The sequence below is a fragment of the Rhea pennata genome, chromosome 28 (genome assembly GCF_028389875.1).
Source record: "Rhea pennata isolate bPtePen1 chromosome 28, bPtePen1.pri, whole genome shotgun sequence".
Taxonomy (NCBI): Eukaryota; Metazoa; Chordata; class Aves; order Rheiformes; family Rheidae; genus Rhea; species Rhea pennata.
Genome location: NC_084690.1, coordinates 3,846,062 through 3,872,369, shown reverse-complemented (window position 1 = coordinate 3,872,369; position 26,308 = coordinate 3,846,062). Strand labels below are relative to the sequence as shown.

The 26,308-nt window shown below is 61.9% G+C and overlaps 1 protein-coding gene across 1 annotated transcript; it reads right to left on the bottom strand.

Moving 5' to 3' along the window:
- Positions 1-524: 524 nt before the first annotated feature.
- On the bottom strand, positions 525-24,524 carry GFRA2 (GDNF family receptor alpha 2). Its single transcript, XM_062596938.1, has 9 exons — positions 24,243-24,524; positions 18,639-18,953; positions 15,063-15,146; positions 10,644-10,992; positions 2,638-2,747; positions 2,409-2,549; positions 2,033-2,208; positions 1,327-1,380; positions 525-1,244 (listed from the first exon to the last, which is right to left on the bottom strand). The coding sequence occupies exons 1-9, from the start codon at positions 24,280-24,282 to the stop codon at positions 1,116-1,118; spliced, it is 1,398 nt and encodes a 465-aa protein (XP_062452922.1). The 5' UTR covers positions 24,283-24,524; the 3' UTR covers positions 525-1,115.
- Positions 24,525-26,308: the final 1,784 nt, after the last annotated feature.

Below are 26,308 nucleotides of genomic sequence, written 5' to 3'. Positions count from 1 at the left end.
CCCCAGACCCGCGTGCTCCGGCCACGGCGCCGGACCCCCCCCGCGCCCCTCCCGGCCCCCCACACCCGGCCGGGCTTCGGGCACGTGCGGCTCAGCCTGCGCCCCGGCCCCGCGCCCGGTTTGCTCGTTTGCGGTGTTTTTTGCTTGTTTTGTTTTTTTTTCTTTTGTTCTTGGTTTATTTTTTTCCATTATAGACATTGTTAAAAAAAATAAACTTTACAATAATACAGTTTTAGTTGTTGATGGCATCTGATCTTTTTTTTTTTTTTAAAAAAAAAGGCAAAAAGAAAAGCCACACTGTATATGTATACGGTTATGTATATACATACATATATGTAAGTATAGATGAATGCTATATACATACACTATATATGTATGTATAAGAGAAAGGAAACTGGGAGCAGAGGTAACACAGAGGTTTCCAACCACAGACGGCCTCTTTCGTTCGACCCAAATTCAACAGGACGAAGGGGGAAAAACAACCCTCCCGCTCCGTATGAGAACATGAGCACAACCCTACGACGTTTGAACACTAGTTTCTTTTCTCTTTGATTTTAAAATCGTTGCCAACCACAGGAAAGAAAAAAAAAAAAGATAATAATAATACTGATGTGAACAGCGAAGGGGAGCGGCCGGGCTCTGGGCTCCGGGCTCCGTCCCACGGCGCTGGCGAGCGGCACGCCAGCGGCGACGCGGGGCCGTCTCCGTCGTGGGGCCGCGGCTGGAGCTCGGCTCGAGGCCACGTGTATTTTTTTTTTTTTTGCTCCCCCCCAGCTCCGTTCACGGCTTCGGATCCCCTTCGAGTGCTGTCGGCACGGTGCGCGGGTTTTCTCCCGTGCCTGCTTTAGAAAAGACACCCAGTGCACCTTAAAAAGAAAAAAAAGGACAGAAGAAGGAAAAAAAAAATCCCAAAGTTTCCCAGCGTCACGAGGGTCCTTCCGCCGCCCGGCCCGTCTCTGGCGGCGCCATCTCGCTCGAGCGTTGCAGCCCCGAACACGAGCTGTCCCTTCGCCTGCCGTTCCCGGAAAAGCAGAAACCCTCGGCGGAAACGGGCCGAGAGCTCCGGCGCGTCCGTCCCGTGCCGTCCCGTCCCGCCGGCCGAGCTCCTCGCCCCTCTACAGCGCCAGCCTCGCCAGCAGCAGCGGGGCGGCCGGCAGGATCCAGCCCGGCGCGTGCCGCCCGCCGCCCGCCTTGGGGTCTGCGAAGCTCTTCTGGTCGGGCACGAGGTCCGTGGTCAGCTGGGTCTGCGGCGGGGAGCGGCGCGTTAGCCCCGCGGCGAGGCGGCTGTCACCCCCATCCCGCGCCCGGCCCCCCGCCCGCACTCACCTCGGGGTAGCACAAGCTCGGGTCTTTGGACTTGTTGAGCTTGGGGCCGTGCTCCTAGGGAGGGAGAGCGCGAGGAAGGCTCGGGGCGGGCTGCCGGCGCACCCCGAGGCTCCAGCAGCGTTCGGCGCCGCGTTCCCGCCCGCTCGGCGCCCAGCGGCCCCCCCCAGCACCCCCCCACCAGGACCCTGGTTTGCCACAACGCTGTTGAGACGCTAAGTCTTTCCGCGTGCATTTTCCAGGATTCCCCAAACTCCAACGGAGAGTTCAAGGGACGGGGGACGTGGGGGGAGGAAGCGCTTTCCCGCGGCACAGAGCCCGGGGGGGTCCCTGGCCCGGGGTTCCTCTTCCCGCCGCGGCGAGCGGGGGCTCCCACGCCCCGGCCCCAGCCGTGGCACGCCGCAGCGCCGGCGTGCGGTGGAGCTGCTGATTATCTCACGGAGCGGTAACTAGAAAACAGAAGGGGTAATTACTCGAGCGTGCTGGATCTAATTAGAGGCTGCCCCAGGGTGACATCGGTGCCTGCCCACGCACTGCGTGGTCCTCGGGGCGGGGAGGACGCGCCCCCGGGGCAGGGGCCGGATCCGCGCGGCTCTGAAAGCCTCCGGGTGCTGCGAGCCTCGAGCCGCGGCCGGAGAGACTGCGAAGCCAACAGCCGCCTTTGCTGCCGCGGGGAGCCTGCGCCCGTGGCGCCCGCGCGGGGCCCTACCTGGGTGGAGGTGCAGGTGGAGATGACGCTCGTGTCGTACATGGTGTTGCTGTCGTTGATGTCGTCGGGCAGGGCCGGGCTTTTCTCCGTCTTGGGCGGCACGGTGACGGCGGGCGAGGGGTTCTTGACGGAGGGGTTCACGTCCGTGCCGTTGCCGAAGGCCTGGATGGCGTTTCCTGGCGGGGCAGGAGGAAACGCTTTGGGGCTCGCCGCCGCGCCAGGACCGCCGCTGGAGCGGGTGGGCCGGGGGGCAAGGCGTCCCCCGCCTCCCCTTGCCCCTCGGTGCAAAGCAGAAGCAAGAGCAGAGCGGCGGCCTCTCTGCGCCGAGCCCTGCCCTGCCAGCAGCCCCGGACGGGGCGGCCGGCGGGAGCCTTACGGAGGCAGGGGTTTTCCGTGAAGTCTCGCAGGAACTTCTCGCACTCCTCCTCCAGGTTGCCGCTGCCCTTGCAGGAGCACCAGGGCGAGACGGTGACGCCGGCGGTGCTGGCGTCCACGTAGTTGGGCGTCACGTCGAAGCCTGCGCCGGGGGGAAGGAGAGGTGGCGGGGTGAGGCGGCAGCGGTGGCAGCACCGGCGGCCCGGCCCCGCGGCACCGGCGGCACTCACCGATGAGCCCGGCGTAGGAGCCCAGGCACGCCTGGAAGTTGTCCCCGGGGCAGCCGCTGGGCGCCTGTGGCGACGCTTGGCAGTTGGCGTGGAAATCGGCCAGCCGCGACCTGGGGCGAGACACGAGGGCGAGAGGGGTCGAGCCGCGGCGGTGGGCGCGGGGGTCTGCCTCCGTGCCCGCGCCGGAGAGCCTCAGGGAGAGGAGGGGAGCACAGAAGGGATGTGGAAGGGCGTGGGCGGACGGGCCGGTGGACCAGGCAGACGGACGGACGGGTGTCTGCTTTCCCCGCTGACCCAGTCGTGGCCCAGGCTCCGTCTCGATCACGTGGAGGAACGGCCACGGTGCGGCCAAGCTGCTGACGCGGGAGATGAGGCCCAGCACTTCGCCACGCAAAATCTCCCAGGCTCTTTTTTCACACTTCATATAGGGGGGAAAAAAAAAACATACTTCATTTTCTTTAGCTTCCTTTTCCTTTCTGGTTAATTAAATGTCATTTTTGTCCAACCAATGATTGAATCATACAACAGTACCTGCCTAAAGCCATAAGAATTGATGAAAATAAAGGGTAGGAATTATGTTATTTTTTAAATAGCAATGATTTGTTTTCAGAAGGTTTTGATCAAGCCGGACGGGGGACCAAACGAAGCAGTGATTGAGCGGAGTGGCGGGGACCTGCAGTAATACCTTACGTGCACCCAGGACTTTTCATCACGAGGGACTTTGAGTGCACGGAAGAAAAGGGTCAGGGGGGAGGGAAGGCGCCGGGTCCGTGGGGAAGGCAACGCGCGGGCGCAGGCAGCAGCCCCTTCCCCGGAGACCTTCGCCGGCGCCAGCCGCCGCTCTCCCGCCTGCCCCGGCTGCCTGACCCACTTCCAGCCTCCCAGCGCACCGCGGGTTTCCAGGGCAAGGTCGGCCGCTTCTTCTGGGCCGCCCGAGCGCTCGGGGCGGGGGGGGGGGCGGCGGGACCAACAGCAGCAGCGCAGCTGGCTAAGGAGCAGCCCCGCTCGGCACAGCACGGAGCACGGCCTTGGGGAAAGCCTTGAATTCAGGAAAAAAAAAAGGGGGGGGCTTTTTGCAGCCAGCTCCGGTGCCGGGGACCCGTCGGCCAGGCTCGTCCCCGCTCGCGGCGGCGCGTCCACGTCCGACCGGGCAGGGGGGCGGGAGCGAACGGCAGAGACAGCTGAGCAGAGACGGATTTTTTTTATTTTGCACGTTACTCACCAATTCCCCGGCTGCTGCCTGCCGGTTCGCACCTCGGCGCGCCTGGCAGACGGCCGCGCGGCAGGCGGCGAGGGGGGAGCGCGCTGGCCCTGCCGCGCTTTGCCGGGGAGGCAACGGCAGGGTTTTCAGGAGGGGGGAAAAAAAATAAAAGAAAAATCCTTTTTTCTCCCTGCGAAAAGCGTGAGACTAGGAGCAAACTCCTCCGCCAGCAAATGAAACCTAGCCAGCCCTTGAGGAGGAAGGAGGTAAACACCGATCCCCGCTCCCCTCTCCCCGCGCCTTGCAGGCAGCTGCCGCATCCTCCCTGCTACCTTCAGCTCTGCTGTTTCAGCGCCAGCTAAAACGTTTTACCCGGCTCCTCTTCCCCTCGCCTCGTCACCCTTCCCAGCCCGCGCGTCCCGGCTCCTCGTGCCGGCGGACGAGCCGTAACTCCGCTCCGTCCCCGTCGCGGGGAGGCGATCGCGCTCCCCCCTCCTCCTCCCTCCCCCGGCTCCGCGGGAGACAAATAAACTTTCCGACAGCATTTCCCTCTCCCCAAATTAGAGGCGAAGGCACGTCAAGTCTCTTAAAGAGCAGCGGCAAGTTCATCACGGAGTGCCATGCAAATTTGTCACGCGGCTCCCCGGGGCCCTGCTCCTGGCTTGTAGCATCCTCTAAGGCAAATGTTATTCTTTTCATAATACATGACAAGCCAGCTGGTAATCTTTCCAGAATATCCAAGCCAGATGTCACTCTTTCCGTTGTATACAACGAGCTCGCCGTCACTGCATGAGACTCTCGCTGCCAGGAATAAACCTTGCTGGAGCGGTCCCACCGCTTCTCAGATTTCTGCTTTTAAGTGCCCAGGCGAAAAGGAGACGGAGCCAAGTCCGTCTTAGCGGAAACGGGCACCGGCGGTGCCAAGCGGCTGGCTCGCAGCTCCCGGCGGCGGGCCCGGGCCCGGCCTCGGAGCCGTGCGGGGACGGCCGGGAAGCGGCGCGGGAGCCGCAGCGCCCCGCTGCCCCGCATTTTCCTGAAGGGCCTCCAAGGAAAAAAAAAAAAGGAAAAAAAAAAAAGGAGTAAAAAGGGATATATCCCGTCCTGAGCCCAGCCAAGTGCTGGATTTCAAAGTTAGGGCTTTCCGAGCAGTTTCCCTCCGACGAGTTCGCGCAGAAGCGCCGCTTTCCGCGCCAGCCGCCAGGACGGGGCTTTCCAGCCCCTCTGCACGCTCCTTGCAGCTTGCCGGCGCCAGCCAGGCGCCCTCGCTGTGACACTACCTACACAACAGAGGATTTGGGATTGTTTCCTTGCTCGGTGGTTTGTTGCTGTTTTTAAGGCGAGAATTCCCCGGAACAGATGCAAGGTGCCTAATTGGGTGCTAATTGCTCCCATCACCGGGCGCGACACAAAGCCCAAGCCCAGCGCTGCTAATAACTCACTACCCATCAAAGCAAACGGTATCAGGCTCTTGAATATTTCATGCAGAAAATGTCCAAGATGCGGAGATTACTCAAAACGTGTATTTTCACAGGCAATTTACAGGGACCAAGGAAAAATGGCTTTAATAGACTCAAGCGTCGAGAGGCGGCTGGGAAGCGGGCCTCCCGCTCCCGCAGCGCCGTACGTGTTCAAGGAGCCGCGACAACATGCGAAACTCAGCACGAGATGAAAAACCCACAGCTCTCCGGGGCCCGCGGGGCGTCCTCCTCCCACCGCTCGCTCTGCCCGCTTCGCAGTGCCGCGCGCGAGCGTTTGCAAAGCCGCGAGATGCCGAGATCAAGGAAAAACATAAATCAGCTTTAAACAAGGAGAGCAGCGGCGGCCGGGCAAGCCAAAGCAGCAGCTCCCGGGGAGCACCCCCCAGCCAGCAAATTTGTTTGAAAATTCAGTGAGGAGAAGACAGGCCCGAAGGCCGGCTGGGGGCTGCTTTCTGCGGAGCGGGAGGAAGAAGCGGGGTTTGCGGGGAGCAGCCGCGGCCGCAGCGGGGACGGAGCCCGTCGGCGTCGTAGCCTCGGGACGGCGATCAGCCGGATGAACGAGGGGGAGAGCGGAGCCAAGTCCGCGTCCCTGGATAACCCTCTCCCGAAGCTGGTAGATGTTCCACAGGAAAAACGGTCTCTGGAAAGATTTGTTTTATCCAAGCTAAGCTATTGGCCACGTTTGGAGACTGGAGCCGACTGTTCTGGTACGAACTAGCAGGACTTCATTTCTGCTCCTGGCAAAAGTCGTGTCTCAGCTGTAGCCGCCGAGGGTCAGAACCGGTGAGCGGATGCTCCCGTAAACCACCCTTCTTCCCCCAAACTGCCCTCGCCCAGGAACACGGGGACCGAAGAGACAAAAGGAGCGACACAAAGGAGAAACCCCAAATTAGGTATTAAGAGCAGCAAGAGAAAGAAAAATGAGGACAAATAACAGACCAACTGCTAAGTTAGGAGCCGTTAATTGGGAAGTTTAGTTATCCATATGTATTTTTAGGACGTTGCATTTTGATTCACCATGGATAAGAGCGGTTGAAAGATTTTCTTATCCTCTCCTTTCTGCTCAAACCCTATTATTACGGGGAAGGGAAGAATTAAACGCACGCATCATTTGATTTTAATTGAAGGACTGTTCTATTTCATTGAACTGCTAACTAAGCCGAACAGGAGATTGTGTTTACATAAGCAAACCCTGAGTCCGTATAGACTTGCTGTCACATTAAGTCAATACTTATGAAGGCTCTCTATTTAATTATTCAGTGCGAATTGACTTATTATTGTGTTAAGAGCGCGGTTAGCCTCGAGCAAGGGAGCCCAGCGGCCAGCGGCCCGGGGTGGCAGGCGGCCGGCGCGCCCTCCCCTCCCCTTCCTTGGGGAGCAAAAGCCACCGGAGCTTGGAGATTTGCAAGTTTGGGGCCGATCCGGCGGATTCCCCGGGCCGGTTATCACGGCATCGCTTTCCCTGCCTGCAGAGCCGCCTCGAAATCCAGGGGCATTTTTTTCTCCCTCCTCCTCCTTCCTCTTCCCAGACAAATGCGCGGACAGCTGAGCTGCTCCTCCGAGCCGCTCTCATTACGGGGCGTAATGAGAAAGTTGAGCTGCCGCTCGGCCGTTTATCAAGGCAACATCCATTATAAATGGCGTTTTGTCTGCGCTCAGAGGGCGCGGAGGCAAGGACGTGGGTTACGGTGAAACAGGGGGTTTGCTCCCACGTTTTGCATTCAGTCGCTAGCGAGCCGGGCGGGATCTGCTCCCTGCCTCGTGCACGCCTCCGGGCCCGGCTCCCCGTCCCAGCGCCAAGCGTTGCGGGCCAAGGCCGTCGCTCCACGCCAGGCCCCTCCTGGGGTTTCGGATGATGAAGCAAAGTTTCTCCTCCCCAGCGTATTTCTCATGGTTTTGCTTCCCATCTGCAGGGTACGCGCTAGCCAGAAAAGCCCATTGCCAGCCCGCCGTCCGCTCCCGGGAAAGGGACCTCATGGATGCACACGGAGATGCAGGGCACCGCAGGGGCCCAGAGAGGAGCTGGGCAAGAACTGGGGCCCCCAGCCACAAATACTGCTTGAAATACATGGAAAAGAGAGGAAAAACCACAAGAAAATGAAATATTGCCTTGCCTTTGGGTGCTGAGGAACAGCAGCCAGTGGAGGCTGGGAAATTCTTCAGCACCAGCATCAGTGAAGCATATAAGAGCAGATTATTTGTGTTCCTGACTTGCTGATGCAAGATGAAAAATACAGCAAACTGCAGCTGCTGAAATCAGCTCTTTTCTCCCCTTTCCTTCCTTTTCCCCTTAGCTGAGGTTAGTGTTTTGCAAAAGGTTTTTATATTCTGGGAGCTAAAACCTGTCCGTTGCAATCAGACACAAAGCTCAGAGAGTTTGTCAGAGTCTTCTGTTGCGCCGGGAAAAGCTTCCCAGCACGAAAAGCTTCACAAATTGCACCGATCTGTGTCTGATTGCTGCCTGTTCTCACGGCTGGGAGTTTGGTGAAAGGGTCAGGGCTGGGGACAGCGAGTCTCCTGGGGGTTTTTTAAAGGCCTCAGAAACAAGGAGGAAGAGCAGGAAGATTTGGAGCTACCAAGAGAGTTACCTTTTCTCCATCCAGCTCTCCACTCCCCAAATCTTCTGTCCAAGCAGTGTCAAAGTAATGCATTAAATAAGAAAAAAAAGGCAATATGATCTTGCATTGCACAGCGTCTCCTTAGGGAATAGGCTGAGACCATTTAACTTTCTTCTTCTATAGCCTGCATGGGATTTCAGTGCAGGGAGCTGGTGCCAAGAGACTAAAGAAACCGTGGCATGGGGGACATCGCCCGTGAGCTAAAACACCTCTATCCAAAGCACTCAGAAAATAGCTATCTGCAGAACTGCTTTCAGCTGTAATGGAAAACTGATGGCTTTTATCTCCCCAACTTTATGACTATTGATGGGGCAGCGGCTGATGTTTGACGGCCGCTTAATAGCCAGCCCTGTGCAGCCGGAGAGCGGCGGCAGAAAGCAATGAAACCTCCCGAACGGTTGTTTTGCTTGCTGGACCTCGGTGGCAAATTTTCAGCCAAGAAAAAGCAAATATATAAATTAATACCCCCCCAACTCCTCTGCCTCTTTCCATTTGGGAGTGGGAGCGAAGCAAGCAGAGAAACAGAGAAGCAAACAAGCTCTGTGCGGGACCGGCCCTGCACGAGCGAGCGCAGGGTCATTTCTGCCCGGCGCCCACCCGAGCACCTCCTGCCCTGCCCGGCGCCCACCCGAGCACCTCCTGTCCTGCCCGGCTCCCCGCCTGCCGGGCGCACGGGGCAGGGAGCACCCTCCGGCTCCACGGCACCCTTTCGGCTGGGGCCGTACCTGGGCTGCAGCCGAAACCTGCCCTCGGCGGCCTCTCCCGGTGCCTTTCGTCAGGCGTCCAGCCGCGAGGCTTAATTAGGCTCCCAGCCCGGCGCGGGAGCGTTATCTCCTCTCCCGTCACCGCTCAGCTGGCTGATCTGCTTCCGAGCGCGATCGGCCTCGCCAGTCCCAGGCGCCGATAAGGGAGACGAGCATCAGCCCGCGCCGCCGGCCTGATCAGCACGGGCACCGCGCGGGAATCCCCTGCGGGGGAGTATAGGGGAATAGACTCCTATAATATACAGTATATTCCTATAATTCCTATAGGGGAACCCCCGATTTATACCTTTCCCAGCACCCAGAGCCGGGTTGCAACCCCAGCGGTGGCTTTCTGCCTGGTCTTAGTTATATGTAAACGCACGGGGCCGTGGAGCCCATGGGAGAGGCCACGGCAGAGCGCCGCGCGGCCAAGGGGACGCCGTGCACGTGGCCACCGGCTCCGCAGCACGGCTCCCGTCTTTGCCCCGGGCCGAGCCCACGCGAAGCGCGTGACACCTCGAAGCCCCCCGAGCAAGCGCGGACGGAGGTAGCCGGCACCCAGCTTTGCTCCTGCTGCCGCACGGAGCTTGCCTGGGTATCGCAGCCTCGCAGGGCGCTGCGGTACCCCACGGCAGCGCCGTGGCGCCAGGGCTTGGCCGGGTGCGGAGGATCCGTCGTTTCCAGGGAACGACGCACACAGACGGGAGACAGCCAGCAGGAAGGACGGAGCAGCGCGAGCAGGGCAGCGATAAAGCGCGCAGCTGCGCGCACAGCAAACTCGGTGCGCACGCACAGGCTCGCTGCTGGCAGCCTCTGCCAGGGCGGCTGCCGTCCCCAGCGCCGGGGAGGAGGAAGGCAGACCCTCCCTGGCACGCCTCGACAGAAGAAACAATCTTCCAGGCTTTTTTTTTTTTTTGGGGTGCTGGGCACCGCTTTTAAACACTTCCACAGCCGCAGACACCCCGCGGCATTGCCGTCCCCGGGCTGCTGCCGGGAAGCGCATTTCAAACGCAGAGCAACCGGGCGAGCACACGTGCCCCGCGCCGAGGCGGAGGCTGCACGCTGCCCACCCTCCTGCCGCTCCACCTCCGTCAGGCTAAATTTCATTTCATGCTGGAATAGGCTTATAATTAATGCTCCGCGGCCTCTCAACACGCGGCTAGCGCGGGTTAGTCCCCTCCGTGAGCTGGATGCAGCCCCAGCGGTTCACACGCGAGCCAGCGTCGGGCCCGCTGACGGAGAGGTGCTGCCATTAATTTGGCTGCAACTCAGCGCAGCCCTGATATCTTTTATTCATAGACATTGCCTTATTGTATTACTTTTTGATAAAAAGCCACATTCCCACGTTGCAAACACACTCACTCGCAGCGAGCGGAGGACCTGGAGCTGTTATTTATTTATTTCGCCACCAGACCCTGAGAACCTCCATCACCTTGACGGCAAAGGGACCCTCCTCCTCGTGGGAAACATATTCTTTATGAGGCTGATTCAGCCCCTGGAGGGTGACAGGGTTTTATTTTTTCTGCTATGTGAATAATGAGTTTCATAACGGAGCAAAAACTTGATCTCCCTTGACTTAGCTCCGCCACAGGGAAAACACTGATTTCGCCAGCGATGAAGCTTCGGCTGGGGATGCTGAGCGCGTGCCGCGGGATTTCGCTGCTGCGGGGCCTTCGGCGCATTGGTTCCCCCGTGGCTCAGCGAGACCGAGCCCGTTCCCAGGTGGGAACGGAGACGGCGTCGCTCCGCCGGGAACCCTGCTCCCGCTTTGGCGGAGAGGCGGCTTCCTCCGGGCGGGAATCCGTGTTGGCAGGCGTCGTTCCCTTGCGGCCTCGGACGCGCGCTCAGCCGCCCCAGCCCTTGGGAATCACGCGCAAGCCTGGGAAAATCCTCGGCCGCAGCATTTCCCACCTCGCGGTTCGCGAGGCGAAGGCGTGCAGCGAGCCCGGCCCCGCGCAGCCCTTACCGGCAGAGGTGGTCCGTCCGGCACACGCTCCGCAGGTCCAGGCAGTTGGGTTTCTCCTTGTCCTCGTAGGAGCAGGAGGGGACGATGGTCTGGCGCCGGCGCTCGGCGCAGGCCTGGTCCTTGCAGGAGCAGAAGAGCAGGCGGTAGGTGTACTCGCTGGGCACGCGGTCGAAGAACTGCCGCAGCGCCTTGTGGCACTTGCGCCGGCTGCAGTGCTCGGCCGCCGAGATCTCCTTGCTGCAGGTGGAGATGTAGCCGGAGCGCAGCCGCTTGCAGTTGTCGTTTAGGTTGCAGGCTTTGGCCGCGTCGAGGCAGTGGTTGCTTTTGGAATTGGCGGTGGGGTCCATTCCTGCCCAGGGAGCAAGCGGGAGAGGGGGTGAGCGCGGGGGGGGGGGGAGCAGCAGGCAACGGGGGGGCCATTAATTTATGCCGTGAATTCCCAATATATTTCCTAGTGGATTTTTCAAGGAATAATTATTAATTATCCAGCCCGCTGCAAAGTGGAATAACATGCTGTGCTGCACAGGGGGCCGCATCGCCTCCCGGGGCGCCCCACTGACCTGCTCGCCGCTGAGCATCCCGGGCTGCTCCCGGCCGGGAGCCGGCCCCATCCCGCGCCGCGCCGGGAATCCCGGCCGCCAGCGAGCGCCGCGCGCGGCGGGCGGGTGGGCGAACGGAGCCGAAGCGCCGGGCGGGAGCGGTGCTGAATCTCTTTTTTTTTTTTTTTTGTCAAAATGATGAATTGTCCTTGGCAAGCCAGGTGCTATTTTAGAAGTCACCTGACTGCACCAGTAATTTCTCCCCTAATTTCCTCTCCTCTGCAACCCAGCCAATTTCTTGGATTCTTCCATTGTTCCTTGGTTTCCACTGGCAAAGACAAATGGGAGCGCCGAGGAGGGTTTCCTAACAGAAACCGGCGCCGGCCCCGGTGATTAGCACTTGGCAAGCAGCTGCCTGCGGAGCACCGGCCCCCTCGGCCCGCCGCTCCTCGCCCGCCCGCTGCACGGGGCCGGCTGGGCCACCCTGCACGGCTCCCGGCCCCGCGCCGCGAGCCCCGAACGCGCCGGCAGCCCGCGTGCGGAGAAAGCCCTCTAAATGTCAAACGTGTCATCCGCGTGATTAATGCGCCACGTGGAGATCTGCCACGGCAGCAGAGACGGCGGGCTCGATAAGACATACGTAAAGTGAATACTTCTTATGATATATGATTTATAAGTAGCTCTGTCTTGAAAAACTGCGCAAGAGGCAAGAAGGTCATCTGAGCTAAAAGAGACGTTTCGGTTAAAGGATGATGGGAGCGTTAACGCGCGCCGAGCTGGGGGAGGAAATCCGGCTCCCTGCTCCCCACGCAAACGCGGCGTGAGCCCTGCCGGGAGCAAAGCCCCGGGGGAGGGAGGCGGGAGGGAAGACAAGTCCTTCGGGGCGTTGAACCCCCCGTCCAGCCAAGCCCTAACGATGGGAGGGGGCAGAAAGGACCCCGCAGGCCTGGCACGGGGGCTGAGCACGGAGGCAGCTCATTACTCTGATGGCAGAGGAATAGAAGGGGGAAAGCGCATTTGGAGGGGGGACACGGCTCGCCTGCTTCCTCGGCCAAAGCAGCTGCTGCTGCTCGTGCTCCGTGCCCTGCCGGCAGCGAGCTCGGCGCGCCCGCAGAAGCGCGGCTCTCTGCAAAGTGCCGGCTTATTGCCTAATCCTCGGGAGCCTCCGCGCCTGCCCTGCCCGGGACCTGGATGCATTTTAATAGAGCCGATGCTTGAAAGCGCAGGGCTTCTGGGGAGCTCATTAATAAAGCACAAGCAATGAAAATTTCATGAGGCAAGAAAGAAACGGGGGCCAAGGAGCGGGGGCACCTCGAGCGAGCGCTGGGGGACGGATGCGGCAGGACCAGCCGTCCCTCGCGGGGACGGCGATGGCTTGGGGCGGGAGCGGGGTGGCGAAGGCTGCTGCAAGGGGACCTGCAGTGTGGCGGCTCGGCGGTGCCCTGGGGCCAAGGGGGCTGGAGAGGGTCGCTCGGAGCCTGGCAGAGCTCAGACACGTGCTGGGCACCCAGGAGAGCGGGGCTCAAACCCTCGCTCCAACACACGCTCCCTGTACAGCCTTGGGCAAAGCACTTGATCTTCTCACTTCAATTCCCTGCCGGTGGTAAAATAATAAAAAAAGAAAAAAAATGCAAGACTCTTCCTTCTTCCCCGTGCCTGCTGTTTTGTGCAGGTTGTTGTTTCTGCAGGGCGCTCGGTGCCTGGGTGCCGCCTCGGAGACGGGCCCCGGCTGCAGCAGCGCGGCTCCTGGCAGGACGGCGTGCGGGCAGAGGGGCCAAGGGAGAACCGGTGCGTGCACCCTGGCACCAGCGCCGCGAGCCCGGAGAGGCTCCAGCTCTCCCTGCATGCTAACCTGGCTGCTCCGGGCTCAGACATGAAACGTAGGGGACCAGAGCGCTTGCTCCCGGCGCTGCCAGCTGCCCGGGTCTTGCAGGGCTGCCGCTGGCAGCCAAGAGCAAGCAGAACCCGGCGCACACGTGGGAGCATCGCCTCCCTCCTTGCTTACGCAGGCCCTGTTTCTGGAAGGGTAATGTAATGCCTCTGCTATCCCCATAGGCAAATCACGACGCTCCAGCTCAGCCTCCCGATCGGGAAACAACGGCGACAGCTCGTTTGCGTCAGGCTTGGGGTCGGGACGGGGCTCCCGGGGCTGGCGCCCTGCCCGCACTCGCATCGCGCTCGCTGGGGCCGGCTGGCCCGGGCACCGGCGGAGAAGGGGCGGCGGCAGGGGTGCAAAAAGCAGCGCTGGCCGCGGAGGACGTCGGAGGTGAGACCCGGAGGAGGCTCCCAGCACCGCCGGGCGGCCTTGCGCCGGCAGCACGATCCCGTGGGCGGCCTCTCCCGCCCCGGCAGCTGACAGCAGCACGGCTCCGGTTCCCCTTCCGCCAGCCCCCGGATTGCCGGAAAGGCTCCCTTTTCATCTCACTCCGTTTTTCTGAATAAACCAACTCCTGGATGCTTAATCCCCTATTCCAGACTCTTTGCTTTTCATACTTCCCAGCAGCTAAAATATTTCCTTGACGATAAATTAATCCAAGAAAAGAAGGGAGACAGAAGGGGGTGGCATTGTCATCCCGAGCCTGGCACTAAGCTCCCCGGAGGTGGCCTCGCAGATCCCCTTCGGCAGCCGAAAGCCGGCGGGCGGGCGCTCCGGGGGAGCGCTGGTGACGTGGGAGCTGCAGGGCAGCAACTCGCAGCACTGCAAGGAGGGCAGGAAAAGCAAAGGAGACCCAAAACCAGGGGGCACCAGGTGGCTTGGGGGGAAAGGGTTAAGAGGAGGAAGAGCAAGAAGGCGGCAAGGCATCGCCTGACCTAATTTGAATCTGCGGAGGGAGGAGAGGGACAGCAGTACCCAGGGTTGTCATGGAAATAGATGGCAAAAAAAAGTTCCCATCGGACGGACTGATGGCGGTGGAGTTCGGGTTCCCGGGAGGAGGACGCCGAGGCAGCGACCCCAGCCCGCTCGGCGGGGGCCCCCCCGGTGCCCGCTCTCGCTGCGGCTCTGCCCGCAGCGGCACCGGGGCTCCTCCGGCCTCCTCTGCTCTCCTCCACGGCTCCCCGAGGAGCCCCCCCGGAGAAGGCAGACCCTCGCCTGCAGACCGCACGCGCCTGGCCGCTTCTCCGGGCCGCCCGTTTCCCGAGGCTTTCTCGGCTGGTTCCTGCTCCGCTGCCCGGACTCCGGCCGCGGCTGCGCCAGCCCTGCCTCCGGCCCCGCGCTCCCCGCGGGCCCCAGGTGCAGCAAGGGCCGCACGGAAGCGTCTTCCTTTGCTTAATGGAGGTGACACTCAGCTGGGCAAGGCAGCACGTCTGCCCTGTCGGCAAGACAAACGAGGGAATTACAAGCTCTCCAGCCCACTTTATCAAATCGTTATTTTCCCATGGTTGGAGACAGCTGAGTCCAAAAGGGAAAAACCTAGACGGCAACCAGGAGAAAACCGACGCAGCCTGGGGACGAGCCTGCTGTGAGCAGCACGCCGTGCTGGGGGCCCATGGTGTGCCCCGGCCCTGGCCCCGCTCATCGGCTCCCCAGCGCCCTCCTGGAGCCAGACTGGCAATGCCCGATCCCTCCAGGATGGCCTGAAATGGGGAGGATCCATCCCAAAGCGCAGAAGCCCCCAGTTTGCCACCCCGTCCCTGAAATCGCTCTCTGCCGCCCTGCTTCGGCACCCCAGCTGGAGGAGGCAGCGCGTCGCCGGGGCAGGGAGGGGGATGCTCGAGGCTTCATGTCCGGGACATGGGAGAGGGAGGAAGGGATTTAAACGGGGCCAAAGGGAAGCTGGAGGTGGACAGGACCAGGCTGCGGGGCCGGGAGCCACAGGTTGCAGGTTTATGTTCACAGGCAGGCAAAGATAAACCAGCGGAAGCATGTTGCTTTTATTACCTGAGAAAATTGAAGCAAGTCTGAATATATCAGAGAGACGAGAGGTGACCGGCTCATAGGGAGAAGCTTCATAAAATTCTTCTCCTGGAGTGGGAGGAAAGAAAGAGAAGAGGAGAAAAAGCAAATTAAAAGACCACGGGGAATAACCGCAGCCCCCACAGAGGCTTCGACTCCCTCCTTGAGCCGGTCTGGGGACAGCCGAGCTCGCCCCTGCCGCTCCCAGGTCCCTGTCCCTGCCTATTCCCTCCCTGGTACCCCTGGCTGCTGCCGGGGTACCCGAGACCCCCCCCCCGCATGGGAACTTTCAGTTCAGGAATTGAAAAACCATAGAGGCTTTCGAACTGTATCCTGGAAAAAAAAAAAAAAAAAAAAAAAAAAGGAAGAAAAGAAAGAGAAAAAGCCCATTTCTGAGCAGCTCAGGTTTCGCTGCTGCTGGCTGGGAGGCTCTGAGCTTTCCTGCGCACGGCTGACTCAGGGAAAGCCGGGCTGGCAGCCCGCGAGCGCAGGTTCGTGCTGGCTCGCTGACGTCCGGATCCTTCCACTAACTCAGCTTGTTGAGCTGGACTTGGCAGAGGCTGTGTTCAAACCGGCTTCTAATAGCTCAGTGGATTTAGACTTGAAAGGTCAACATTTGCTGAGTACAGCCAGAGAGCCTGGGCTGGGCTGCAAGTTTTAGGGTCTTTACTCCACTCTGGATATATAATTTTTTTTTTTTTTTTTTTTAGTGTGAGGAAAGGCTCTGCTTAAAAGAACGCTGTAAAAGCCACTTTCTGCCCTGCTCTGCCTCTGATGTACTTTGGGAAAACAGCAATATTTCCATGATTATTCTCACAACCTGGAGGAATACAGACCTGACCGGAGAGCATCAGAGCATTCCTGCTACGACTGGGTCTGCCCACCGCGTTCCCCCGCGGTACCGGTCTGCCCTGGCCAAAGCGACTCCCCGCGCCAGCCGTGACATCTCCAGCAAACCCGCTGCACGAGGAAGATGCTCCAGCAGCCTGGCCCAGCGCAGAAACCTGCGCCTTGCAGCCCGCTACCCCGCTCTGGCCCACATTTGCTCTACCAAGATATTATTAGCCCGAGGCAGCAGCATTTATCCCTTGTAATTAAGGAGCCACTTGAAGCCTTGTGCGGGAAAACAAGCTCATTAGGAGGCGGGGAGCAATGAGGGAGGGCTTGCTCCAGTCCCAGCTGCTCCTCAGCACCGTTCCCTAGAAATCTGGAAGGGCAGAGCCTGGCCAGGGACCCCCCAGCTGGACGTGGGCCTCGGCTGTCTCCAAAAGCTTTAAAAAGGGGGAGCGATGGGACTCGCAGGAGAAAGGCAGTGGGGGATCTCCGGACCAGGCTCTCCTCTGCAAGCAGCACTGCAGAGGCCACGGGACCTCCAGCAAGGGACACTGGGGCTCCCAGCCCGGCCCACGGCAGCCTGTTCACCGGGGCGTCGGAGCAGATCTCCGAGGTGGGAACACCTGACGGCACGGGAGGAGCTTCGAGGAACCTTACAGGGGAGCAGCAGGCACGGCCAGAGGCACGGACGACGCTGCCCACCTGGGCTAGTCGTGGGGAAGGAAATACGCCCCAGGCAGCTGGCACAGTCTTCCCTTTCAAGCCAGCCCCATTTGCTTGCCGGGTTTCCTAATGCTCTGATGACAAATAGCACCTTTATTAAAGTGCATTTAGGAAACACTGTAACCTCCTGGTATATTGCTTTGCCAATGCAATAAATAATTAAATACTAGCTGAACTCTGCTGCTGGCTAGGAAAATTACTGAGCATTAAAAGGGCAGTGGACTTTTCTTGAGCTAGCTGAGATGCAATTAACCTCCAGGAGCAACACTGGAGGGAAATCAGCCCTCCTTAATGGCGGGGACCGCCTGGCTCCCGCAGCCGAGGGGCTGGATGGAGGGAAGCCGGAGCAGCCAGGGCAAGGTATCTTTACTACAGGGTAGGTCAGGCTACATGTTAGGCTCCTCACAGCTTTTAGCTGTGAACCACAGGAGCTCCCCATAGCTTTTATCTCTCCTTCAGACCTGGTAAATTCATTCCTCTTCCCACCACCACCTCCTCTTCCTCCCAGTATAGATCCTGGAGTACCCGACAGGCAGCAAAGCTTCTTCCTTCATTCATGTTTGCAGAGCCCTTGGAAATCGCTGAATGAAGGCTGCTAACGGGGGGTGAAGACCAGCAGAGCAGCAAGCCCTGCCCTGGGCTGCGTTTCAGGCTAGCTAGTCCCGGAGGTGACCCAGATGCAGAGGCAATTTCTGCAGGGTCGCCGCTGGGGCTGCGCGCGCTCCGCGGCTCCGGGGGCATTGCAGCCTCCACCAGACCCCCCGCAGCCTTTCCCTCCCTTTAATCCAGGCCGATACAGGCGGTCAGGGACCCGCGACCACCCTGGGAGCAGCCAGGCCACCTCGGGGGCTGGCGGTGGAGGCTCCACCGCAGAGCCCTCAGACGAACTCTGGCCCTGGACTCTTGCTAACGGAGGTGGCTTTAAGCCAGGGTGGTGGAACAGCAGAGCAGCAGGCGCTTTTAAGGGCTCAAATCAACGCCTGAAATGGAGCCAAGCTGCCGACACGCTTGGTGCCAGCGGGGCTCGCGGGCCTGGCCCAGCAATGCGCCTGCAGCGGGGTGAGGGGCGGGGGGCGAACCTGCTGCCTCCTCCAGCCCGCAGGCACCAGATAATCCTGCTTTCAACGAACAAACCAGCCCAGGCTGGCAAAATCCAATTCCAATTACTCGCACTGCTCCAGTCTCTGATTTACTCCTCCACAAGCCTGCAATTACTCCTTCCCCATCCTTGCATCAGGTTTCTGCAAGCCAAGGTCCCAGCGAGCCACCCGTGCCATCCCCGGCCCACCAGCTCCAGCAGAAAAAGGGCTGGGACAGCCCTTGCAGCATGCAGGGCTCCCACAGTCTCCCAGGTCCCTTCCTGAGGTGCTGCAAAGACCTCGATACAAGATACGGGACCACCGAAATCACCAGGTACCTGGGCCAGGGCTGGGTGCCGTCGGAAAGCGCCCTCCTGCCCCCTTTCTCTATCGATCTTGGAGTGCTTTAGGGCTTCAAAAACAGGAAGAGGAGAGAAGGGACTTGCCAAAACCACAGGAAAAAGCCCCCTTTTCTTCTAGCATTAGTGATGTGTAAGGACCCGGAGCAGCTGCCCCGGTTTCAGAGCAGTTGCTGCAGAGATGTCCCCCCTCACCCCAGCCTTTCCTTTCCTGCTGGAGTGGGAAACAGCCTGCGAACACGGGAACGACACCCCACAACCCGCAGTCCCCGGGGAGCCGCGGCCCAGCCGGCATCGCTGTGCATGCCGGTGGGGAGCAGTGCACAGCGCACGGGCGCTGCACGGTGCGGGAGCTCGGGGCAGCCCTCCAAAGCGAGCGGCCCGCGAGCTCGCCGTAGCACCGCGGGCCGGGGGCGCTGGGCCACGGCTGCCCCGGGGCAAGGGGCACGCACGCAACGCCTGGGGCTGCCGGGCAGGGCCGGACTGCCTCACCGCCGGCACCCTCCACCCGCCGGCCACCCCGCCGCGACCCCGCGGACCGGCCGGCCGCGCCGCCCCTGCCGTACCTTCGGTCAGCCCCAGGTGTATGCTCCAGTAGATCTGAAGGCACTGAAGCTCCTTCTTCATGCCCCGCTTGCAGCGGCAGTCGTAGAGCGGGCTGCCCTGCAGCACCTCGAGGGCCGCCTGGCACTCCTTGTTGGCCAGCATGGTGTTCCTGTCGCGGCCGGCCAGGCACTGCCGCAGCGTGCGGTAGCGGGAGCTGCAGCTGGGCTCCGTGGCGCACAGCTCGTTGGCCCGCACGCAGTCCACGGGCGCCCGCCAGCCCGGCGGGTCCTGGCCGGGCAGCGAGGACGGGCCGGCCCGGCAGCGGAGGAGCTCATCTGCACCGGGGCAGGGGAAGGGGGCACAAGGGCAGAGAGTGGTGAGGCAGGGCCACCAGGCGGGGTAGACCCGTGCCCCGTGTCCAAGCGACCCGTTACCTCCAGCCCCGGATATGCAGAACCGGGGACCAGCCCAAGCCCGCAGCTCTGAGCCCCTCCTGAACACGCTGGCAAATCCCTCTGCCCCTCGCCGCGCTCCCCTGCCCGGCTGAGCGCACACCAGAGCCGCCTCCAGGTGCTCCGGCGGTGGAGAGCCTCCTTCCACGCTCCCAAATCCCGCGCCTGGACGCGTCCCCGTGCACAACCCACCGGTGGCTCTTAACGGAGGTGGAAAGATGGCTAAATTCAGCTGGCGGCCTGAAAAAGCCAGAGAGCATCACGGCTCCTCCGCGACCAGCAGGATGCCCACTCGGCTGCCGCGGGCACCACCGGCCACCGCGATCCCCCCCGGAGCGGGCAGGAGAAGGTGCAGGGTTAAGCGAGCGGCCTCGGCTCCTGGAGTCACGCGATGCCACAGGACTCTCCGTTTCTTATTAAAACCAAACACGCAAACAAACAAACCCAACCCGTTTCCAGCCCCGGTGCTTGGGGACGAGAGCTTCCACACGACCGCTCACGATTCAAGGGAAAGAGGAGGCCAGTCCGAACCCTCCCTGCGCGCTCTTGCTTTGCTTTTGTTTTGTATCTCACCATCATCAGGCCCGCTACAGGATTTTTCAGAGCATCTGACTCACAGTTTTTGAGTGCTTGAGCTGGGCAAGGCTGCAGACTGGATGCAGCTCGGTACGAACTCTTCCCCCAGGGCCTCCTCCTGCACGCCTCCGCGCCAGCCTCCCCTCGAGCTCGCCCTGCGCCCGCCGCACACAGCCACTGCCTTCCCGCGCCCTCCCCTTGGATCCCACCTCGGCAAGCTGCTCCACTTCCTAGCAGGCACTCCCGGAGCTCTCACTTTATCTCTATCATTTTAGCATTTTCTTTTGCTTTCTGAAACAGCTTCCAAGTCAGACTCCAGGCAAGGCCACTGCCCCGTCCCGTCACCGGGTGCAGGGGCAGGGGCACGGGCTGCACATGCCCCGCTGAGCCCACCCCACCTCGCCGGCTGGTGACCACAGGCCAGGAGAGCCCCAGAGGTGGAGGAGCACCCAAAGAGGGGTGCAGAGTGGGCCCCGCGGGGCGTCTGCGGGATGCTCCTCTCCCACAGCCCCGAGGGCGAGGGTCACGGATGGCAGCTCCAGCTTCTGCATGCAGCTCCTGCCCCTTCCCCGCCCACGCAGCCAGCGAAGGCAAGCGGCTGCTCCCTGCAGCGCTGCCTCTCGCGCTCCGGAGAAGCTGTTCCCCGCGTCCTTCCCCTTCGCTGTGACATGGAAAGCACCAGATCGGAAATGTCAGCCTGGCTGAGGCCTCCAGCACCAAGCCCGCTTCCCCGCTGCGGCCACTCGGCTGGGTACGGCAGGGCGACAGTGACACCTACAGGCATGTGACACCGGCCAGCCGTGTCCCTTCCACCACGCCAGATGCCACCGGATTCCACCGTGGCTGCAACCTGCTGCCGGTGGCTCGCTTTGCCCTGGCTACCTGCTTCTGTGCAGCACGGCCCAGCCCGGGGCTGGCACCGTCCAACCACCCCGAGGTCCCACGGAGATGGGGGGGAGCAAGCCACCCCACGAGCCATCTGCCCACCTCGCCCGGTCGGGACACGCTGGGTGCATGGGGAGAGGAGAGGGGATGCTCTGGAGGAATTCAGGGTCAGCAACCTGCGTGGAAACACATCCACTGCTTGCATCCAGGCCAAGGAGTAGATCCCGTCCTCCTGGTTTTCAGCCGATGCCCCCAAACATGTTGTTGCATTTAGAGAGGTCTGAAGGGTGTCCAGATAACCAGGACCAGATACAGAGCTCCTATGTCCATGTAACATCCAATTTTGGGTCACAGAGCTCCCTGGCAAAGGCTCTTTCAGGATTATATTCCACATGGGAGGCAGCAGGATCCATGAAGGGTGCAGGCACACTCCTCACAGCCTGGACCAGCACAGGAGATACAGGTGCCCCAGGGTGGAAATGTAAGCTCTTCAGTACGAGACGAATTAAGTTTTGGGATAGAAAGGAAGAGCCTCTCCATAGCTCCCCAGTGTCCCACGTCTCCTCCATCCTTGTTGAGCTTGGCTGTGGATTCCTTTGCATGATAGTCCCAAGCCTGGGCTGGCCCAGATCTCAGCTCCGGTTTTGCCTTCTCCAGGTGATGCTGGGAAGCCTCTTTGCACACCCTTCCCAAACTGCAGTCTGAAGCCTCTCCTCTGGCCTGCCCCGAGCCACATCCTCCATCCCAGGCAGGCTCCACGTGTCTCCAGGCTTGGCACAGATGCCCAGGCAGGGACTGGAGGTGCTGGTGCAGCGAGGGGCAGGACACCAGCCTTGCTCGGATGCACAAGGCGGCAGGAGCCTGCAGAGCGTCCTCGCGAAGGGCTCCGCATCTCCGCAGCACGGCAGGCAACGCATACCGGCGCTCGGGCCGGGGTGGGATGCACACTGGTAAACCCACCCACCGGAGCCCAGCCCCAACCTCTGGTGCTGGGCTGGGGCACGGCCGCCTCCGCCTGGCTTCCCGCTGCCCCCCACGCTGCTCAGCACGACGCAGGGGCAGGCCCTGCCCCAGCCCCGCCGTTCACAGCCTGCCTGGTCCCCCAAACCCAGGAGCGCGCTCAGCCCTGCTGCAGGGCCCCACGAGGAGGTTTTCCTGGGACCCTCCTCTCCTCTCGGGCCACGAAGCCGGGCAACGTGCCCCAGCACCCGCGGAGAGGTGCGAGGCGGGCAGTCTGGACGGAGGGGCAGGCTGAGATTTTTTCCCCTACCCGAAGAAATTGCCTCGCAGACACACACTCACTGAACTCATATCAATAAAACATCTGCCCAGAATTTAAACCTAATCCCCAGCAGTCTCCGGGATGTCAGAGCACAGCGAGGATTTGCAGGCAGATACACAAGCCTCCGACAATCCGGCAGCGAACAATGCGATGGCCCGCTTTCCTCTCGCTCCCGCAGCTTCCCGCACCAGCACCAGGCTACGTTCCCTCTTTTCGTTTCTAGCTGTAATATATATTTCCTTTTACTGGTCATGCCAGAGACCTTTGCATGCTGGCAGCTTTAGTGGTAAATATTTATCCTCGCACTGCAACTCAAAAAAATTGCTCGAGCACACGCAACCTCTCAGCCTTACCCCCGCAGTAGCAGTTGCTTTACCCAACCAAAAGGGCTTTTTGGTTCCTCAGAAAGAAGAGGCAGATTTTAAGAGCTGGCTGTCCTCAGCAGTGGGCCCAGCTCTCTAGGGCTGCCCACCACAAGGCCATACTGTGGCTCAGAAAGCACCAGGAGGTGGTCCTCCGGGGACCCCAGCCCCAAAGCTCAACCTAGGAGTAAGCTTTCCCGGCAGTGATTGCTCAGCGCTTAACAGCTCCTCTCGCCGGGGAGAGCAGCCTCTTTGCTCAGATCCTGCACACCCATCTAGGCAGCCCTCGAGGCGGAGGAAAGTGGGGGTGGAGGCTCTTGCTTTAATGCGCCCTCCTCCACTAGGGTGAATGGGCCACAGTTTGGGTTCCCTAGAGCATCCTTCGGGTCCCTGTCTTCTCCAGTCTAGCTCGGGAGAAGTCCACCAGCATCAGACGTGTCAGTAAGGCACAGCTGGTGGTTCCTCGTGCCCTGCTGCTCCCCAGAACGCTTGGCTGCTAGGGGTCACGGATGAGGACGATGCCCTCGAGGAGTGGGCCAGGCCCACGTGCCATGGAGCTGGCTGGCAATGGAGCCTCACCAGTGCCGGCAGCTACTCCGGTGGGGTGTCGGGCTGCAGGAGGCACCGCTGCCTTGGAGACTACCATCCCCTGCCTAGCAGGATGCCAAAACCCACCCTGTGCAATGACACACATGGGAATAGCCTCCCTCTTGCCTGCCTCCCACATGACATTCCCTCCCCTTGACAGCCAGCTTAAAGCACGAGCAGGATTGTGCTCAGGAGCAACGGAGAGGAAGAACATTTAATCGTCCCTCTCATCCAAGGACCGGCTGAGCATGCTGTGCCTGGTGGGGTCCTCTGCCAGCCTCCACCCTGGCTCTGCCAACCCCGACCCCACACCACCCGATGCTCCCGGGGGAGGTTCGCTCTCCCAACCTTCAAGTCTCCCTCAGCTGATCCCCGGCCCTTCCCTCCTGTCCTCGCAGCCAGGGTTGCATGCCTCGTGCCAAGGCGAGCTCAGCAGAGTTTTTCCCGGGCACTCGCCACTGCAGTGTGCTCTGGATCACACGCTCACACACACACACATGCGTGCACACACACAGAGAGCCAGCGAGACGCAGGTACTGCTGTAATTGCGTCTGGAACATGCCATGGCACACGACCGAGGTAGAGTCATACATGTCCCGAGGTGCGCGGCTTCCCTTGCAGGAAGAAAAAGGGGACCTTTCTCACTCGCTTCCTTGCCTCCTTTTCACCCCAGATCCACTACAATCCCTGACTTCTCCCCTTCCCCCTTTTCTGCTGCACCTTCCCCGTCTCCGTAGGAGGCTGCCCTAGAAATGCTAAGCTTTCTTCCTGGCGGAGACAAGCTCCTAAATAACTCACACATGATCTAAAGCAAAACGCACTGGAATTGCAACAGAGGGGACAGCAATTCCCTACACACATACAAGCAATTAGCTCAACTTTCTGAACCGATTCTCCATGCCGAGTTCAAAGCCATGAGCAGGAATGGGGGAGACTGGAGCCACAGCAGCTGCAGATGGAGGGCACTGGGAGACATCGGGGGGAGCAAACCAGGGGCTGATGGCCTCCAAAACGCAAATCCACGTAGGCTGACAAGGAGAGAGGGGATCAAAGACGAACAGGGCTTTTCTGCCACTGGATGAACGCTGCTCTTTGCATGCTCCCTGGACAGCAATCTGGACCCACAGAGCAATCGCGCCGGCACGCTGCCGTCCCCGCCGCTGGGCTGCCCGTGCAGAGCCACAGGCGGGGGCTTCCCGGTGGGGCAGCTGGGGTTTTACCCCATCTTAAGTTTGATAAAGGAAGAGTAAATAAAGTTGCCGCTAGTTAAAACCCCGATTTATGCTGTCTCGCCCTCTCCTTGTCCTGATCCAGAACGAGAGCCCAGCTGCACAGAGCACAGCAGCCGCCTCGGCGGAGCGCGGCTCCCTCTCTCCAGCCCGCACAGCCCCGGTCACCGCACGGGCACGGGGAAGGACATGTCCCCTCTCCTCTGCTGCGGGGCGACTGCCGCCTCCTGCCCCCGCCCGGGCCACTCACCTACAAAGAGGACGATGCAGAAGGCGTTTGCCAAGATCATGTTAGTAAATCCAAGAGTTCCTCCACGTGCGTAAAAAATAAAAAGACAGAAGGCGTGGGGGGAGGGGGGAAGGGGGGGAGGAGGTGGAAAAAAGCCCCCCCAAAACCCACGGCGGCCTGGTAGATCCCCAGTCCGGGCGAGGAGACGCCGGCGGTCCGCGGCGCGCTGCGAAAGAGAAAGGAGTGTGCGCTCCGCCCGGCGCGGAGCCGGGGCCGTCAGCCGCTGCGCCGGGCTGCGCGCCCCGCCGCCTGCCGCCGCATCCCCGCACCGCCGCGGGCTCCGCGCACCGCCGCGGGCTCCGCGCCCCGAGGGCTCCGCGCACCGCGGCGGGCTCCGCGCTCCGGGGGCTGCGCGCACCGCGGCGGGCTCCGCGCTCCGCCCGGCTCCCGGCGGCTGCGCCGAGCGGGGCTGCGCGCCCGCCTCTGGCTGCCGGCGGCGGGGCGGCGGCGAGGGGCGGCTGCGCTCCGCCGAGCCCCGGCGGCTGTGCCGAGGGGGCAGAGCCGCCGGTGTCGCCCGTCCCCTCCCCGGCCCGGCCCTCCCGCGCCTCTCCGCCCCTCCGGGGGGCCGGGGCTCCGCGCGGCGCGGAGGGCAGCGCAGCCGCGGACGCCCTTCCGCCGCCCTTCCTGCCGGGCCGGGCCCGGGGGCCCCCTCGCTCTGCAAGCCGGGGGGTCGCGGGAGCCCTCCCAGGCACCCCCATCCCCGCCTCCATCCGCCCCCGTCCCTCCGCGCGTCCCCATGCGCAGCGGGACCTGCCCGCGCTGCCCCGGCGCCGCTGCTGCGGCCGGGCAGAGCCAAAGGCGAGACCCCCCCAACCCCCACCCCCCCCGGCCCGGCCGCCTGGGACCTGCCCCGGCCCCGGCTCTGAACATGGGGATGGGGCAGAGGGGGGCCCGTGCGGGGGCTCGGGGGCTCAGGTGGCCCCGCCGGCACCGGATCGGAGAGCTGCCAGCGGCTCCTCCGGGGAGGGAGGCAGGGGAACGCAACCAAACAAGGACCTACCAGCTGATCTCCGCTCCCTGGGCTGGTGCGTGGGGGAGGAATTGCACACATGCACATGTGCGTGCACACACACACACACACACACACGCACTCACATCATCCAGCCCGGGGAATTATTCATTCATGTCTGAGGCTCCGCAGACAGCCCGGCTTTCCAGACGGCACCTCGCTCAGCCCTTCCCAGCGCTCAGCCTCTCGCCTCCTCCCGCGGCCCGGATAGCGCCTCCGGGCAGGACTGAGGCTGCAGACTGGGGGCTCCCTCCACCACTGCCTCCTGCTCCTGCTCCGCAGCCCTCGGAAATGAGCAGGATCCGCGAGCGCAGAGGCATCGTGCTCGCCCGTGCTCGGCTCTGCCAGCCTCCTCATCCTCCTCCCAGCTCCGCGCCAAGCGACGGAGGGCCTCTTGCCCCCCTCCGGAAAGCCAGGTCATCCCAGCTTCTCGTCCCAGCTGCTGCTCTGGTGACGGCGCGTGACTTACAGCAGCTGCTTTCCTGCACCGGCACAGTGCCGCGGAGGGCACAGCTGGCTCTCCCGCCGCTCCAGGCGGGCGGTGGGGCACTGCGAAGCCCCCCACCCCAACCCCGGGGCACTCCGGCAAGGCCACCGTGCCCACGAAGGCAGTCGCCGCTCGCCGTAGCTGCTCGTTGTGGGCAGCACGGGCTGGCAGAGGCGCGCGGCCCCTTAGGCTCGGTGCACGGGCCGAGGGGCTGCGAGGAGCTTGCGAGAGCAATTCCCGGGCACGTGCGGCTTGGTCCCCCGGGTCGCCAGGCCTGCTCCTCTGACACCTGGGAAATTTTAACTGACTCGGGGTGGGGACCCCTGCAAGCGCCGACGAGCAGGGTCCTGACCTAGGGCCTGCAAAGGCCGTGCTGGGAGAGGCCGCGCTGCTTCATTAGCTTTGATGCAATCGAAGGGGGAGCAGCCCCTCTCCGCTCGCCCCCCGAGGCAGCGTGCGCGGCACAGCGCGGTGCCGGGGAGCCACGGCGCCCAGCCCTCCCCGTCCCGCCACGTCACGCTCGTCCAGCCC

Coding starts and splice junctions, on each gene's coding strand:
- GFRA2 (XM_062596938.1), bottom strand. CDS start 24,282: ATGATCTTGGCAAACGCCTTCTGCATCGTCCTCTTTGTAG. Junction 2,550..2,637: donor CTCCTACGCCGGGCTCATCG/GTGAGTGCCGCC, acceptor CCCCCGGCGCAG/GCTTCGACGTGACGCCCAAC. Junction 1,381..2,032: donor CCACCTGCACCTCCACCCAG/GTAGGGCCCCGC, acceptor CTCCCTCCCTAG/GAGCACGGCCCCAAGCTCAA.